Source organism: Paramormyrops kingsleyae, chromosome 10 (genome assembly GCF_048594095.1).
Source record: "Paramormyrops kingsleyae isolate MSU_618 chromosome 10, PKINGS_0.4, whole genome shotgun sequence".
Taxonomy (NCBI): domain Eukaryota; kingdom Metazoa; phylum Chordata; class Actinopteri; order Osteoglossiformes; family Mormyridae; genus Paramormyrops; species Paramormyrops kingsleyae.
In genome coordinates this window covers 22,852,429-22,866,902 of record NC_132806.1, presented here as the reverse complement: position 1 = coordinate 22,866,902, position 14,474 = coordinate 22,852,429, and the positions used below count along the sequence as shown (strand labels likewise).

At 44.4% G+C, this 14,474-nt stretch overlaps 2 protein-coding genes across 13 annotated transcripts in view; both read left to right on the top strand.

Annotated features, from left to right (window-relative positions):
* Positions 1 to 3,209, top strand: part of LOC111859828 (signal-induced proliferation-associated protein 1) — a 40,847-nt gene extending 37,638 nt beyond the window's left edge. For 7 of the 10 annotated variants that reach the window (XM_023842835.2, XM_023842834.2, XM_023842830.2 and 4 more), the window contains one exon: positions 668 to 3,209. In XM_023842835.2, the coding sequence (XP_023698603.2) occupies positions 668 to 808 (141 nt within the window). In that variant the 3' untranslated portion in view covers positions 809 to 3,209. The remainder of the gene's footprint in view (positions 1 to 667) is intronic. The other 3 variants (XM_023842838.2, XM_023842837.2, XM_023842836.2) reach the window with 2 other exon arrangements.
* A 3,708-nt stretch (positions 3,210 to 6,917) lies between these two features.
* slc24a6a (solute carrier family 24 member 6a) overlaps positions 6,918 to 14,474 on the top strand; it is a 50,900-nt gene continuing 43,343 nt past the window's right edge. Inside the window, exons 1-2 of one of the 3 annotated variants that reach the window (XM_023842946.2) lie at positions 6,923 to 7,179; positions 7,607 to 7,937. In XM_023842946.2, coding sequence (XP_023698714.1) covers positions 7,826 to 7,937 — 112 coding nt within the window. In that variant the 5' untranslated portion in view covers positions 6,923 to 7,179; positions 7,607 to 7,825. Of the gene's footprint in view, positions 7,938 to 14,474 lie in introns of all 3 variants that reach the window. The other 2 variants (XM_023842947.2, XM_023842945.2) reach the window with 2 other exon arrangements.

Below are 14,474 nucleotides of genomic sequence, written 5' to 3'. Positions count from 1 at the left end.
TCTCAGACAATATCTTGCTCTCTGGTCTTGAAGACATGAGATGGCTCCAGGGCAGATCCATGACTGACTGTTTAATGGCCACCCCTTCTATCTCAGCCCAGCCACCAATCAGAAGAAAGGGAAGGAAGAATGAGCATAAGGGATGTAAATGCACAGTGCACAGGTTGGCTCACAGGAAGAGTGACTTTGATGTCATTGCTGCTGTCATGGACAAGGTCCTGCCCCTCTGATAGAGCAACAACTTTAATACATTTTGATTGGACAAAGTGGCTGTCACTCTGCTAACACAGTCAGATGATGAAAATGATTGGATAAAAACTAGTGTTCAGGGGTCCCCCATGTCATCTCCTGCCAGTGTACGCATGTGTAAGCACGTGCTTGTGCACGTGCGTATCTGTATGAAAGGGCTCAGAAATGTTTTCCAAAGCAGGAGGCCAGTATTTTTAGTTATACCGCTTAAAATGTTCTGCGGGCCAGAATATGAGAAGCAGGGAAGCCCGTTTGTTTGGCTTTCTGTGCTTTAGCTTGTGTGTGTGCGTGAGACACAGGGGTTCTGGTGTGTGCGTGTCCACCTTACCCTCCTCCCCAGTCATGGCTCCTCCCCTTTTAACAACCTCCTGCACCTATTCTCATGGACACCCCCCCTCCATACCTTGCCCCCCGCCAGGAGAAGGAGGACAAGGCAGAGCTGCAGGCGGAGGTGCTAACCCTCAGGGAGAACAACCAGCGGCTGCGCGACGAGTCCCAGAGCACGGTGGCCCGGCTCATCAAGGTCACGGAGCTGCTGTGCAGAACCACCAAGCACTGATAGCCCTCCACTACCCCCCCACTGTTTTGTGCCACAGACTCTGCCCCCTCCCCCCATCTCTTTATGTGCCATGAGTCAGATATTTAGTGCTATTGGGCAGCCCTGGGGTAAAGGGTGAGTGTGGACCCAATCCCACACCCTTGTATTGGGCCCCCCACACCTCCATTGACAGCACCTACTGCACCCCGCACACCCACTGGCTTTCTGAAATGAGCATTCAGACACACACACAAACACACAGACGTGCATGACCAAGCGCAGTCTACTGTCAGCTGCCTTGGATCCTCGAGCAGATGGGGGCCCAAGCAAGTGTAGCAGAGAAGGGTCTGGCTGCGGAACACTGGGCGATCTTCACAAAGAGGACCTCCACTGTGGGGCTGGAACGCACGTGATCTCCACAAAGAGAACCTCCACTGTGGGGCTGGAACGCACGTGATCTCCACAGCGGGACCGGACGTGGTGATGCTGGAGAGGACTCAGTAGACTGAGCATGTGCATAGACAGCACCCAGCTTTCTTTATAATTAGGAAGATGGATATTTCTCATAAGTATATAATACTTATATTACATAATATAATACTTAGAGGTTAGAATTTCTCACTGAAATAGCAAATTTAAAATAAATACTAGTGTTTATAAATACTAGTGTATCTCCCTCCCTAAAATATTAACATTCATTCCTGTTGATTTAAATGAGAATATTGACGTCCATTCCCAGTGTTGCACTAACGTCATATCCAGCACTATTGTGGAGGTCATGTGATCTCGAGCCTCCTAGCCGAGGTGCAGCCTCTGTTCCTGAAGTTTGCATAACATCATGTACGGCCCAGGAGTGTAGGTCAAGTGATTCCTGGTCCCGCAGTGGAGATCTCCCCAGTGGAGGTCTGCTAGTGTTCTACAGCCAGATCCTCTTGGAGCAGCAGCTGGTTGAGATACAATGGCTGCTAATTGGCCCCTCCTCTCTCCCTCCCTCCAGCCGTGCCCCCCACTCATGCACTGAAGACCGCTGGACGGCTGTGGCGGCAGCGCTGGTCCGATCGGTCTGATAGTGTGACTGGAACACAGGCTCCACAGGACTCCCTCGTGTGTTCACACGTGTGAGTGTGAACACTTGTGCCCAGACGCAGTTGCTGACCTCACATCTGATGTCAAATATATATGAAGTTATGACAAATATGTGTAATACATCAATGAAAGTGGCTGTGTCATATGTGCGTGGTTTTGTGGGTGTTTGTGCCAAGCTCACCCTCTACTCTGCTCAAACTGCGCCACCTGCTGCCCATATCTTGCAAACGCAGCCTCATTTCCTGCCTGCACTGATACTGCTGCACATGACTGTGGTTTCTGAGGACACAGGTGTCGGACAACAGCTCAAAATTAGAAGCCGTCTATCGCAAAAAGTGTCACTGGAATATGGACAACCGAATTCACCCTCAGGAAACTGTGACTGATACTTATGAAGGAGTCCTAAATTGAATGAGCCAAAATGTGTGTTTTAATGCCTGAAAGGTGCACTTTTGTCAGTTCAGTATTAAGTAACTTTGCATGCCTTGCTGGGATTGTCCGGACAAAAGATAAAAAGCCTAAGAAATGCCAGGAAGACTGAGATAATAGGCCCTTGTTTTCGACTGTGGCAGAAATGTGTGACCTCTAAACCCACACGGAGCACAAGTCTTGTGACCAGGGCCACCCCTCCAGCTTACAGGCTCAGGAGGCTGGCCGAGGAGAGTCACCCTGTCACCCAGGATACGGTTACTTATCACGACCTTGGAGATGTGATCGACAGAGGGCATGACCTGTGGGAATCGGGAGGTGCAAGGCAGCAAGTCAGATAAGACCATTAGCCTGAGGACAAATACAATGTGATCCGGCACTGGTTAATTTCCATGTCCATCTGCCAATGAGCACTGGTCTGTATTTCCTTAGCCTTCATAAGAAGACCATCTAACAGAGAGCAATGCATATTTGATTGTTAACAGGCTTTTAAAGGGATGCAAAGTAAATTATAAAATATTTAATTACTTTCATATTGTACAAACTTTCTTTGTGAAAATGTTGAGCCTAATTTTCTAGAATTTGATTTACTGTGATTTCCTGGTACCAGCAGTTTATATCCAGATGAAATGATAAATTTTTATTTTGTTACGCAGTTGAGCTACGTCAGTGAATATTTTGCATTTAGCTTCCACCTGCCAAAGCTGCAAACATGGCAGAATGAAGTTCGCAGCAAGCCTGTGGCTGTACCTTAGCGCCAAGCTCTTTAAATTCATAGTTTGCTATTGTTTTAAGCAGAGCTCCTTGTTGCTCGAAATTTATAAAGCAGCAACTTGGTTTTAATAATTATCCTTTTGTAAAAAAAAATACAAAAGAAATAAACAGGCTAAAAGCCTAAATCATTTCACTGATGGTCTTTGGGTATCTTCTTTCATTATTCAGTTTTTGTGTGCACATGCATACATTAATTGGAATTTGACTGGTGAGAGTCTGATTGAGCTACATTCCTTACAGGTATCACTTCTGCTGCTGCTAATCTTTACTGTCTTTCATTCCTACTGTTTTTCACATTGCTGTCTCTCAGTGTCCTGGCTAGTAGCTGGTTGCGAATCGCAAGGTCCAGTCATTCAATAAATTGAGCTCCAAAATGGTACGAGATTCTCTTTGTCAGGATCTCACAGCATTATGATTGACCGTTGATTTTTATGCGCCACATTTAGTGTTCTCTACCTTATTACTTAGGAGGCCTAATGAATGGGAGAGACCTCGCATAGGCCGTCTATCGTCTATCTAAGGGACTGGAATACCAGCCAATGGCCAGACGTTACACCCGTTTCCGTCTTGGGTTTGGTCAGCTAAATTTCATAATGAAATATCTCGAAACTTCCTGTATTATAAATGCATAAATGAGACACAATATTCTGTACAATGCAATTTCTTCACAAATTCTCTATATTCTGCTAGGCAGTGGCGCGGGGCAACATGCTAATGACATTGGAGAATTAAATTACAATCATCTGCCTTTCTTACACGGATAGGGTCAGCTATCATAAAATTAGACCAGGAACTTGATGGGTAGCAGGTAGCATAGTAGACTAGTACTATCCATGCAACTAGTAACACCAGTGGCTATTCTAGGGAACCTGGGGGCCCTAGGCAAAAAAACTCCATGGGGCCCACAAATACACCCCACCCGACATGGTAAAAATTATGACCATTATTTTAGTTTGAAGTTTAAATTAATAATCTCAACAAAGAGAATTTAATAAACACAATTCCTTTCTTTTCACTTTACTGTGAAAAACAGAATACACAAATAAAGCAGATTTGTCGCTGCAGTGTGCTGTGTTATAGGCCCAGCTTGGGGGGGCCCCCTCCCAGCTCGGGGAGCCCCTCACAGCTTGCCTGTCATGTCCCTATGCAGCTGCCTAAAGTTGTAGGGCCATATCCTGGGAGAACATTTTTCTGTGGAAAGCAACATAGTAAAAATCACATTGCAGTGGTGCATAGTGTTAGTACTCAAACATCAAATCACACAATAAACTGATATCCTACCTGTATTAAGAGGCCACGGCATCTTTTAACCTTTTAGTGGCTCATCCGGACTAAGGTAAGGAGCATGTGCTGATTACAATATGTTACCACACCCACCACACAACAAACCACCTCAGGGATGAGAACCTGAGTGCAGCCATATGGTGGGTGATACCTCAGCACCACACTAGTCCAAATGGACCAGTGTGAGGTTTTTTCCGGCAGCTGGAGTGTCAATCCTGCAACATCAATGACTGGACTGGGGAGCTTGACACAGGGAGGCACTATATACATGACTGACAAGGGAGCAAATGAGAGGTACCTGGGGTGACCCACACGAGGGCTGTAACGAGAGGCAAGATTAAATAACAAGTAAATAAGTAACAAGTCAAATAGAATATCAACTTCTACTTCACAAAAAGGATAGATACTTTCAGTACTGTTTATTTTATTCTTATTTTTAATTGCAGTGTTTCTTTGAGTGTTTGAATCTCCCTGATGTACATCCAGTGAGGTCACAGACAATACATGATGTCACCTCAGAGGCAAGGACAGAAATGAAGGCAGGCATGGGGTGAACCAAAAGGGGCTTTATTAAAGAAAATTACAGGCAGGGCAAAAGGAAATGGACCATGAGGGGTCAAAATGAGGTAGGTAGGGCACAGGGCAACTAGGAGCGCAGGCAGGCAGCAACATCAATGATTGGACTGGGGAGCTTGAGACAGGGAGGCACTATATACATCACTGATGAGGGAGCAGACAAGAGGCACCTGGGGTGATCCACACGAGGGCTGTAATGAGAGGCAGAATTAAACAAGTAACAACGGAGAGAACGAGGGAGAAAGGATGCAGGGAGTGACACCTTAATTTTCTAACAAAACTTGTTTTATTAAAAAACAGCATAAGTTAAAATATGAACACTGAGAAACATTTTCTCTGACACAGGACGAAACTAAATTGTGTCTTACCAAACCAATAAAATAACTCAAGATGTCAGCATCACAAAAAATCCAACACTGGACCCTGTGCGACTTCGAATCAGCGGTAAGTATTCCATTGGCGGACATCAATGTTAATAAGGCAGGAAGCTAATCAGCTTCCTTTTTTCTTCTCTGTAGGGGGTGGTGGAGGTCTATTGTACTTTTATTGCATTTTGCAAAAAAATCGCAGTTCCAAAAAAAGAGAGTCTGTGGGTGTCGATCTTACAAGCTGCCAAACCAATACTGCCAAACTACAGCATATATAGATTATTTTCTATGGTAGGCCAAATCTGTGCTTCATGGTGCTAGCAGGAGCCGTTTGTAATGATTATTTTCATGTCCCATGAAAGCTACAGTGGAAGACATTAAATTTTTTGACGTCTGTTTTTTCTTAAAAAAAAAAAAAAAAAGACTTACAGTGTCAGAAAAAGAGTAACAATTTGTACTTTTGCTTGTCACTGGGGTGGTACTCTCAAAGGTCTGCCAATTGTACCCTACAGCTGTAGATAATTGTACCTTTTAAGCTACAGAAATAGACTCTGAGGAATGTACCCCTAATGGTACAAAAATGTTCCTCATAGTACATTTCTATACCTTAACAGGTACAATTACCTACAGCTATATAGTATAATTGGCAGACCCTTCAGGGCACAGCCCCAGTGACAAGCAAAGGTGCAAATTTGTATTCTATTTTTTCTGACAATGTGTTTTGATTTATTTATTTTTTCTTGTTATGGAAGTTGCAGTTTTATTTGCAAGTAAATGGTAAATGGACTGCATTTATATAGCACTTCTCTACTCCTACGAGTACTCAAAGCGCTTTACAATACATGCCTCACATCCATCCATCCACACACACACACATTCACACACCAGTGGTGGAGGCTGCTATGCAAGGAGCCAACCTGCACACCGGGAGCAATTTGGGATTCAGTGTCTTGCTCATTGAACCTGCAACCTTCCAGTTGCTGAACGATAGCACTACCTCCTGTGCCACCATCTTCCCCCAAGTATTCCTGGCATCTGAACATAACTTTACTTCATGTTCCTTTTTTTTAAAAAAAAAAGAAAAGAAAAAAAAGGACCGCAAATGAGTTTCTTCTACCCAGATCTGATCTAGGGATTAAGCGGTATAATTTCTGTGCATAAAAAATATACGTTTCTGGTCCTGAGTTAACACGGGCAGTCGTGTGTACTGGTCTACATATGTCATATTCTACAACACAGGTGTCAGACTCCAGTCCTGGGGGGCCGGAGCCCTGCACACTTTTGGGTTTCCCCTCGTTTAACACACCTGATTCAACTTCTTGTGCTAATTACCACATAGCAGCTGAGCTGAATAATTTGTGGTGGAACAGGGAAAGAACTAAGCTACACAGGGCTCCGGCCCTCCAGGACTGCAGTTTGACACCCCTGTTCTACAAAGCGACGGCGGTTTCTAATCTCACTTTCCTGTTTTCATCCGGATAGGAAAGGGTCATTTTCATTTTCCCGCTGAATGTAAGTAGCGCCCTCTACTGGACGCGCTTGACCTGCCAGTCCAAATGCAGCCTCTTTCAATGTGTCTGTCATGTCACCTAATGGAATTTATGAATGTGTGTAAATGGATTAATCTTGTAGGTCGGGTGAAACGGCATGGGTTAACATATTCGGCTTCCTGAGGTTTTGAATCGTTTTTTCTTTTGTTTAGGATTCTATTTAAATTCTTGCTGAAAGTGTGATTATTTTTAAACGTGCCGTTTTTCCTAATGATTTGCATGTGCATTTTTTGCAGCTCTCTTCATATTACGTTATATTGGGTATTTCCTTCTAATCACCCACGCGATTTGTGGAAGGATGCGGGAATAGACTATAGCACCGAAGGTTAGGTCCAGTTTTCCGGTCCCCCATCTTCACCGATGAGACGTGCCTGTTTAAGGCACTGTGAATAATTCCTTGGTCCAGCGGCTTAGTTGCTATGCCAGTCTAATTCAGTTATCTTTGTTCATATTTTTTTTATGGAGCAGACATAGCTGGTCTTTTTCTTTTGTTCTTTGTAGCTAATTTACAGCACTATACATGCAGCTTTCTGCAAATATTGCTCTCTTGTCACGTTAGTTGTCGGGAGTGAATTGGGAAAGGGGGGGAGGAGTGAGTTAGGCGGAGTGAATCGAATAGTTGCAGACTGGCTTTGTGGTGTCTAAGTCGGCGCGTGAGTACACCCCACCCCTCTCTCGCTCTCTCGCCCACCCTGTCCGCTGGTCCTACCCCAAAATGCGCCTATCCTAGGTGCCTCTCTCCTTTTCCCCAGTCCAAAACCAGTTGTAGGGGTATGGATGAGCCTGGGATGCAGCGCCGACCCTGAGCGGAACAAGGGAACGCAAAGGAGGGATGCTGGCTGAGTGCGAAACGATGCACTGATAAATGATTCCGCGGTGCATCTGCCAAAAGGGCTGTAAAAAGTCTTAATCTAAATAAAGGAAAGACACTTTCTCCGCCGTTACCGACATGTTCTGAAGCGAGGGGCTGAATGATGAAGGCGGTGCTGAGGACCAAAAGACGGCGGCAGTTCCGCCGGCTCTGCTGCCTTGGAGCGGGGCTCGTAGCTGTCACCTGGCTCGCACAGCATTTACATGTAACAGGTGCGTTTCTTTTGATTTATTTTCTCCCGGACTCATTTTTGAAACCGGCTAGTCACCTACACTAAATCCTACCCGTGATTTGGTATGCCAGGCATCTGTATTTCGATGGATGTACGTTTTCTTGCATTCGAATAAAGTGGTGGGAAATCCACCGACGCCTACAACAATGCACTGTGGTATAAACGTGACTCCCGGTAATTCGCAGGGTGCAACTGTTGAAATGTTTCCAAATCCTGTCGTCCTCGTTAGAAATGTGCCGTCATACATGTGGAGAATCTACTCCACACCATGTGTGGGATAATGTGCACGAAAAAAATGTCCACTGACAATACTACTATTACTACTGTTAGTAACTGTATATTATAATTGAGTAGTGCCACATACTACTTGCACGAATGTGCAAAATACAACAACATAATAATAATAATAATAATAATAATAATAATCATAATAATAATGCAGAAGTATGCCCGGTTCCTGCTTTTTGGATTTTGTGTGTAATTATCACATGTTGTGATGTACCAGTGCTTTACGTAAGCATGCAATGGGGATGTCCTCTTAATTACGTTGTAGTTGGGGTGTATAGATTTGGTATTGTCTAATAGAGACAGAATTATGTATGGCAGGTTTTAGTTTAAAATGATTTATCAAAAGTAAACAACACATCTGACTTGAGGATTTTGGTATTATATAAAATTTTCATTTAATGGAATGCAGTTAACGTTTGTCTGGATACTCATAAATTTGAACAGATGACTTACCAGCAGAATATTTTCCAGATGTTTCTGGAATATCAGTGCAGGTAAGATTTAATTTAAAATGACCCCACCCATTGACTTACTGGTGCAGACTGTTTGTATGTTGCCAACATACGAAATGAATCCGCGAGGATTGGAAGCACTTTGGTTCCGTGGTGAGTGCGTTTATTCAGGACGTGTGGTACCAGCAGTGATCGCTTGGCGTCTGTCCTGTTTCATAGGTTTATGCTCCGATGCCGTTTCCCTAATCGTTCACCCAACACCCGACATGGCTGCCAGCACATCACCCCTGAACCTCACACTCACAGCCCACATCACCCCTGAACCTCACACTCTCCGCCCACATCACCCCTGAACATCACATTCACAGCCCACATCACCCCTGAACCTCACACTCACAGCCCACATCACCCCTGAACCTCACACTCTCCGCCCACATCACCCCTGAACATCACACTCACAACCCACATCACCTTGAACATCACACTCACAGCCCACATCACCCTGAATATCACACTCACAGCCCACATCACCTTGAACTTCTCACTCTCTGCCCACATCACCCTGAACTTCTCACTCTCTGCCCACATCACCCTGAACCTCACACTCGCAGCCCACATCACCCCTGAACCTCACACTCGCAGCCCACATCACCCCTGAACCTCACACTCGTAGCCCACATCACCCCTGAACCTCACACTCGTAGCCCACATCACCCTGAACCTCACACTCGTAGCCCACATCACCCTGAACCTCACACTCACAGCCCACATCACCCTGAACCTCACACTCACAGCCCACATCACCCTGAACCTCACACTCACAGCCCTCACCATCCCAAACACCCTTCAGTTCCTTTTCCCAGGCAATGATATTGGCTCATACAAGTAGAGGTGCTGTTCCCCCCCAATATCCAGATGTGGTTACAATGTCCTCTCCCCCAAAGCTGACTCCAGGGCTACGATCTTGATTTCATGTACCTTATCACAAGCCCCCACCCACCACCCCTCATCCTTCAAACTTCCTGTTCTCACCTTTTCTATTTGACGTCCCTTTGATCGGCGTGTCAGCCTTGAACCCATTGAATATGGGAACGGATCTCCATTCACTCCTATTATCTGATTGTGACAGTCCCACAATGAAATATTGGATATTATTAGGAAGCCAAGAGCTCATCCGTCAACATTCATAATCACTGGTGCAGAACAGAAGTGTCCTCGGTAAAACAGTTTGAGAATCTGACATAGAGGATGGAAGCTGACTGCAGAATAAGGGGCATTAGTCAAGCTAACACTTAATGTTGTTATAGCATAAGTGTAATTTCCTGAAAACTGCTTGCCTTAACTGGCCTTCTCTGGCCGTGCATCATTATGGATTAGTCCAGTATTCTCGTCATTCGATTAACATGATTTGGGGCTGTCATGTCTGTGCTTTCACGCCCTATCAGAATGTTAGAGGTTAAACACTGACTTTTCATAACTGGTATTTATGCTTCTGGCTTCTAAACAAAACTGGGGCTTTATCCCTCGGTTATGCCGTACTGGGACAAAGGTTAGCATCATGCGGTGACATTCATTTTCAGCCACGTAATGGACATTGCTGCTGAGTAAATGAACTGTATGATTTATATTCCACTAAAGAGCCCACAATAGCTCAGTAGCAGTGATAATAGAATCCAGTTTGCCAAACATTAAAAACTTAACCAGATACAATTCATAAGGAAAAAACAGATTTATGCATGATTTATAAGCTACTCTTCTAACATCTAAGCATAATTATTAAAATGATCAGTGCTTAATGGATGTCTGCTGTATTATTTAATGGCTGAAAATATTTTTTGAAACGCTTTTATTCCTCCACCATTGTAAGATGACATTATTTTGACTTATGATGGAAAATATTCCTCAGCTGGGAGGTTTGGATAAATGCTATTTGAATTGTGCAATTCATTCTGTCAGGAAGGTTAATTAAATACAACCTCAGCTGGAATGGAAAGCGCCACACCCATCTGACTTGCGTCACCTGTATCACAAACTCTAACTGCACAGGCAGACATATATATATATATATATATCATGTATGTGTTCATTTAAAACAACCGGCAAAAGATGCCAGCCAGGATGTTGCTTATGAATGTTCTATGAATGCATTATGAATGAAGGTGCAGTTAATGTAAAGCATTACCTAATTTAGAGATGGTAGTGTGCATGCCTTTGGACTGTGGTCAGAAACGCATGTGATGCAGGGAGACCATGCAAACTCCACACGCTCTGAGCAGAAACGCGTGTGACGCAGAGAGACCATGCAAACTCCACACGCTCTGAGCAGAGACGCGTGTGACGCAGAGAGACCATGCAAACTCCACACGCTCTGAGCAGAGACGCGTGTGACGCAGAGAGACCATGCAAACTCCACACGCTCTGAGCAGAGACGCGTGTGACGCAGAGAGACCATGCAAACTCCACACGCTCTGAGCAGAGACGCGTGTGACGCAGAGAGACCATGCAAACTCCACACGCTCTGAGCAGAGACGCGTGTGACGCAGGGAGACCATGCAAACTCCACACGCTCTGAGCAGAGACGCGTGTGACGCAGGGAGACCATGCAAACTCCACACGCTCTGAGCAGAAAGCGTGTGACGCAGGGAGACCATGCAAACTCCACACGCTCTGAGCAGAAACGCGTGTGACGCAGGGAGACCATGCAAACTCCACACGCTCTGAGCAGAAACGCGTGTGACGCAGGGAGACCATGCAAACTCCACACGCTCTGAGCAGAAACGCGTGTGACGCAGGGAGACCATGTAAACTCCACACGCTCTGAGCAGAAACGCGTGTGACGCAGGGAGACCATGTAAACTCCACACGCTCTGAGCAGAAACGCGTGTGACGCAGAGAGACCATGCAAACTCCACACGCTCTGAGCAGAAACGCGTGTGACGCAGAGAGACCATGCAAACTCCACACGCTCTGAGCAGAAACACGTGTGACGCAGAGAGACCATGCAAACTCCACACGCTCTGAGCAGAAACGCGTGTGACGCAGAGAGACCATGCAAACTCCACACGCTCTGAGCAGAAACGCGTGTGACGCAGGGAGACCATGCAAACTCCACACGCTCTGAGCAGAAACGCGTGTGACGCAGGGAGACCATGCAAACTCCACACGCTCTGAGCAGAAACGCGTGTGACGCAGGGAGACCATGCAAACTCCACACGCTCTGAGCAGAAACGCGTGTGACGCAGGGAGACCATGCAAACTCCACACGCTCTGAGCAGAGGTTGGACTCAGAAACAGTGCTAATCACCAAGCCACCCTGATTTTTTTTTCAGTTTGTTATATTTAGAAGAATCTATAATATGTCTTTTAGTATGCAGTGCTTGACATATTTGTGATGTATGGCTGTGTAATGTATAAGTGCATGCAGTTTGGAATTATGATCAACATGCCAGATCGTTATGGTTGGTTTTGTTCAGCTGCATAATAGGTGTGTAAAATAGATAAAATCACTGTATACCAGCATAGGGATGGTGAAGAATGATAATGGAAAGTAGAGCTTTTTTCATTTAGCCTATAATAAGATTATATCTGCTGTTTTTTGTGGAGTATTTCCACCAAAACTTGTTAACATTTGATTTGTCTGCTTCGTAAAAAACACTTGCTTTCTTCTCTTCCTTTTTTAATGCGCCTCTAAGACTTCCATGAGCATGATCATGTATAATGCTGCTTTTAAACCACAAAGAATGTAGTTATTTAATCACGAAGAGATATTGAGTATTTCATTATTGACAATCTCTAGCCATGACATGCAATGAACATAAAACCTCAAAAATGAGGAACGCATTACACATCCTGAATAAAATCCCTTGGACGTCATATTAACAGGCACATGCAGGCCGTGTTTTCATTTTGTGCTTCCCCTCACCGCACTTTGGAGTTGGGTTCTGCTACGGTGCTGTCTAATTGGACCCTTTGGGACACAAGAAACTCATCTGGGTTTTGATAACATTTCAACTGTTTTTTAATGACTCCTAGTTTCTTGCTGATCACTGAAGGGAAAAATGGAGCACAGAGCCAGAAATCAGGAATTATAATAATTTTGTTTTAGTGATTTTGTTTCGTTACATCTCGTGACATTTCGATTAATGATGACAGACCACTTGTTTGGAATTTTTGCATCAGGGTTACGACCAATGCAGTGATTTAATGCATATTGCAACTATTTATTTTCAAATTTTGCTATTTATTGAAATGTTTTTAGATTCCTTGCTTACTCTTTACCTAGCATAGGAAGGCATTTATGCATCTTTTTGTCTGTTTCACTATGGAGCCTAATAAATGGTTTTAATGGATAAATTGTTTCAGTACCTCTCACTAGTCTTTCAAATGAGAAATGTATTACCTTTGAAAAAAGAATATATATATATATTATATATATATATATATTAGGGCTGTCAAAATTAACGGGTTAACGCGGATTAATCCATCATCATGATTAATCTGATTAAAATTTTTAACGCAATTAACCCATCTGCAGCACAGAATGACTCAAAATCCATGAAATGTCTCTGTCAACCCATTTCGGGCAGTTCTGGTGCGTTCCATTTGCCCTCGGAACTCGTATTCCGAGTCGGATTCCGGAGTTTTGAAGCCAGAAGTGACAACATGCGCACTCCCATTTCTCAGAGATCCGAAACATAGGAGTAGCACAGAGGATCCCGAGTTCAGAATCTGAGATGGCTGCGCCTTTTATCAACAGAAGGGAAAGTTGTAGTTTTATACTGTTTAAGCACTACTTCTCATTTGTGGCTCATGAAATCGGTTGCATTGCATTAAATCGGTGTATATATATATATATAATATGATAAAGTTGGCCTTATTATGGTCATCATAAATTCTGTTGATATTGGACAGAAAAGATGTGAAAATGAGATTGGAGTTATGCTTGGGATCTCATTCATACTCAGTGATGACTCACTCAATCCCTGATGACTTATTTTGGCTCTGTTGATATTACTGCTCTTGAACCAGTAGATAATTAGGGCCCACGCAAAATCGCAAAGTCACACGCTTGTCGCAACAGAGCCACCGGAACTTGAATGAGCTTATTGATGCTGTAGCACTTAGACCGGCGGCCTCAAGCCGCAGTGAGACGCCCCAGACTCACCCTGTCTGCCTTGCTGCCAGATAAATGGCTCTGTAGTATAGGGGGAGGTGCCCACCCAGGCTTTTGAGCCCCAGGGCAGAGGGCAGAGTGGTTGCACGTACATTTATCTATGTGTGATGCTAGCCGTTTTCAAGTTTGCGCATTAGCATTGTGTTGGGTGCAGGTGTATGACTCTGAGGGTGTGTTAGTAATATTTGTAAGTGTCGTGTGTTTGAGATTCACTCTTGTACTCGTCGTGCGTGTCTGTGTACTGCAGAAGGTTTTTTGATATAGCAGTGCGGTTGGTTGCTTACTCTAACAGGTATCGGGACATTATACAGTCCACACACTTGGAAATAGGTCAGGAATGTGTCATCATAAACAGATTGTGAGTTTATGCCTTTACAGCCAGATCAGTGCAAAGCACCAACAAAAACAGACATGGCCTGAACAAAACTAATAACTGCTCTGTCTGCTGTCATGGAGAGATGGCACCCATGAGGCCATGATGCTGACTCAACACGTCCCCCTTGGTAGCTTAGTGAGAAATTGCCTGTTGACCAAAAACTGCTCCCTCGCGTTGCATATTTCTGCAGTTGGAGGGAGCTCCAGTTAATCTAAACACAGCGTCTGC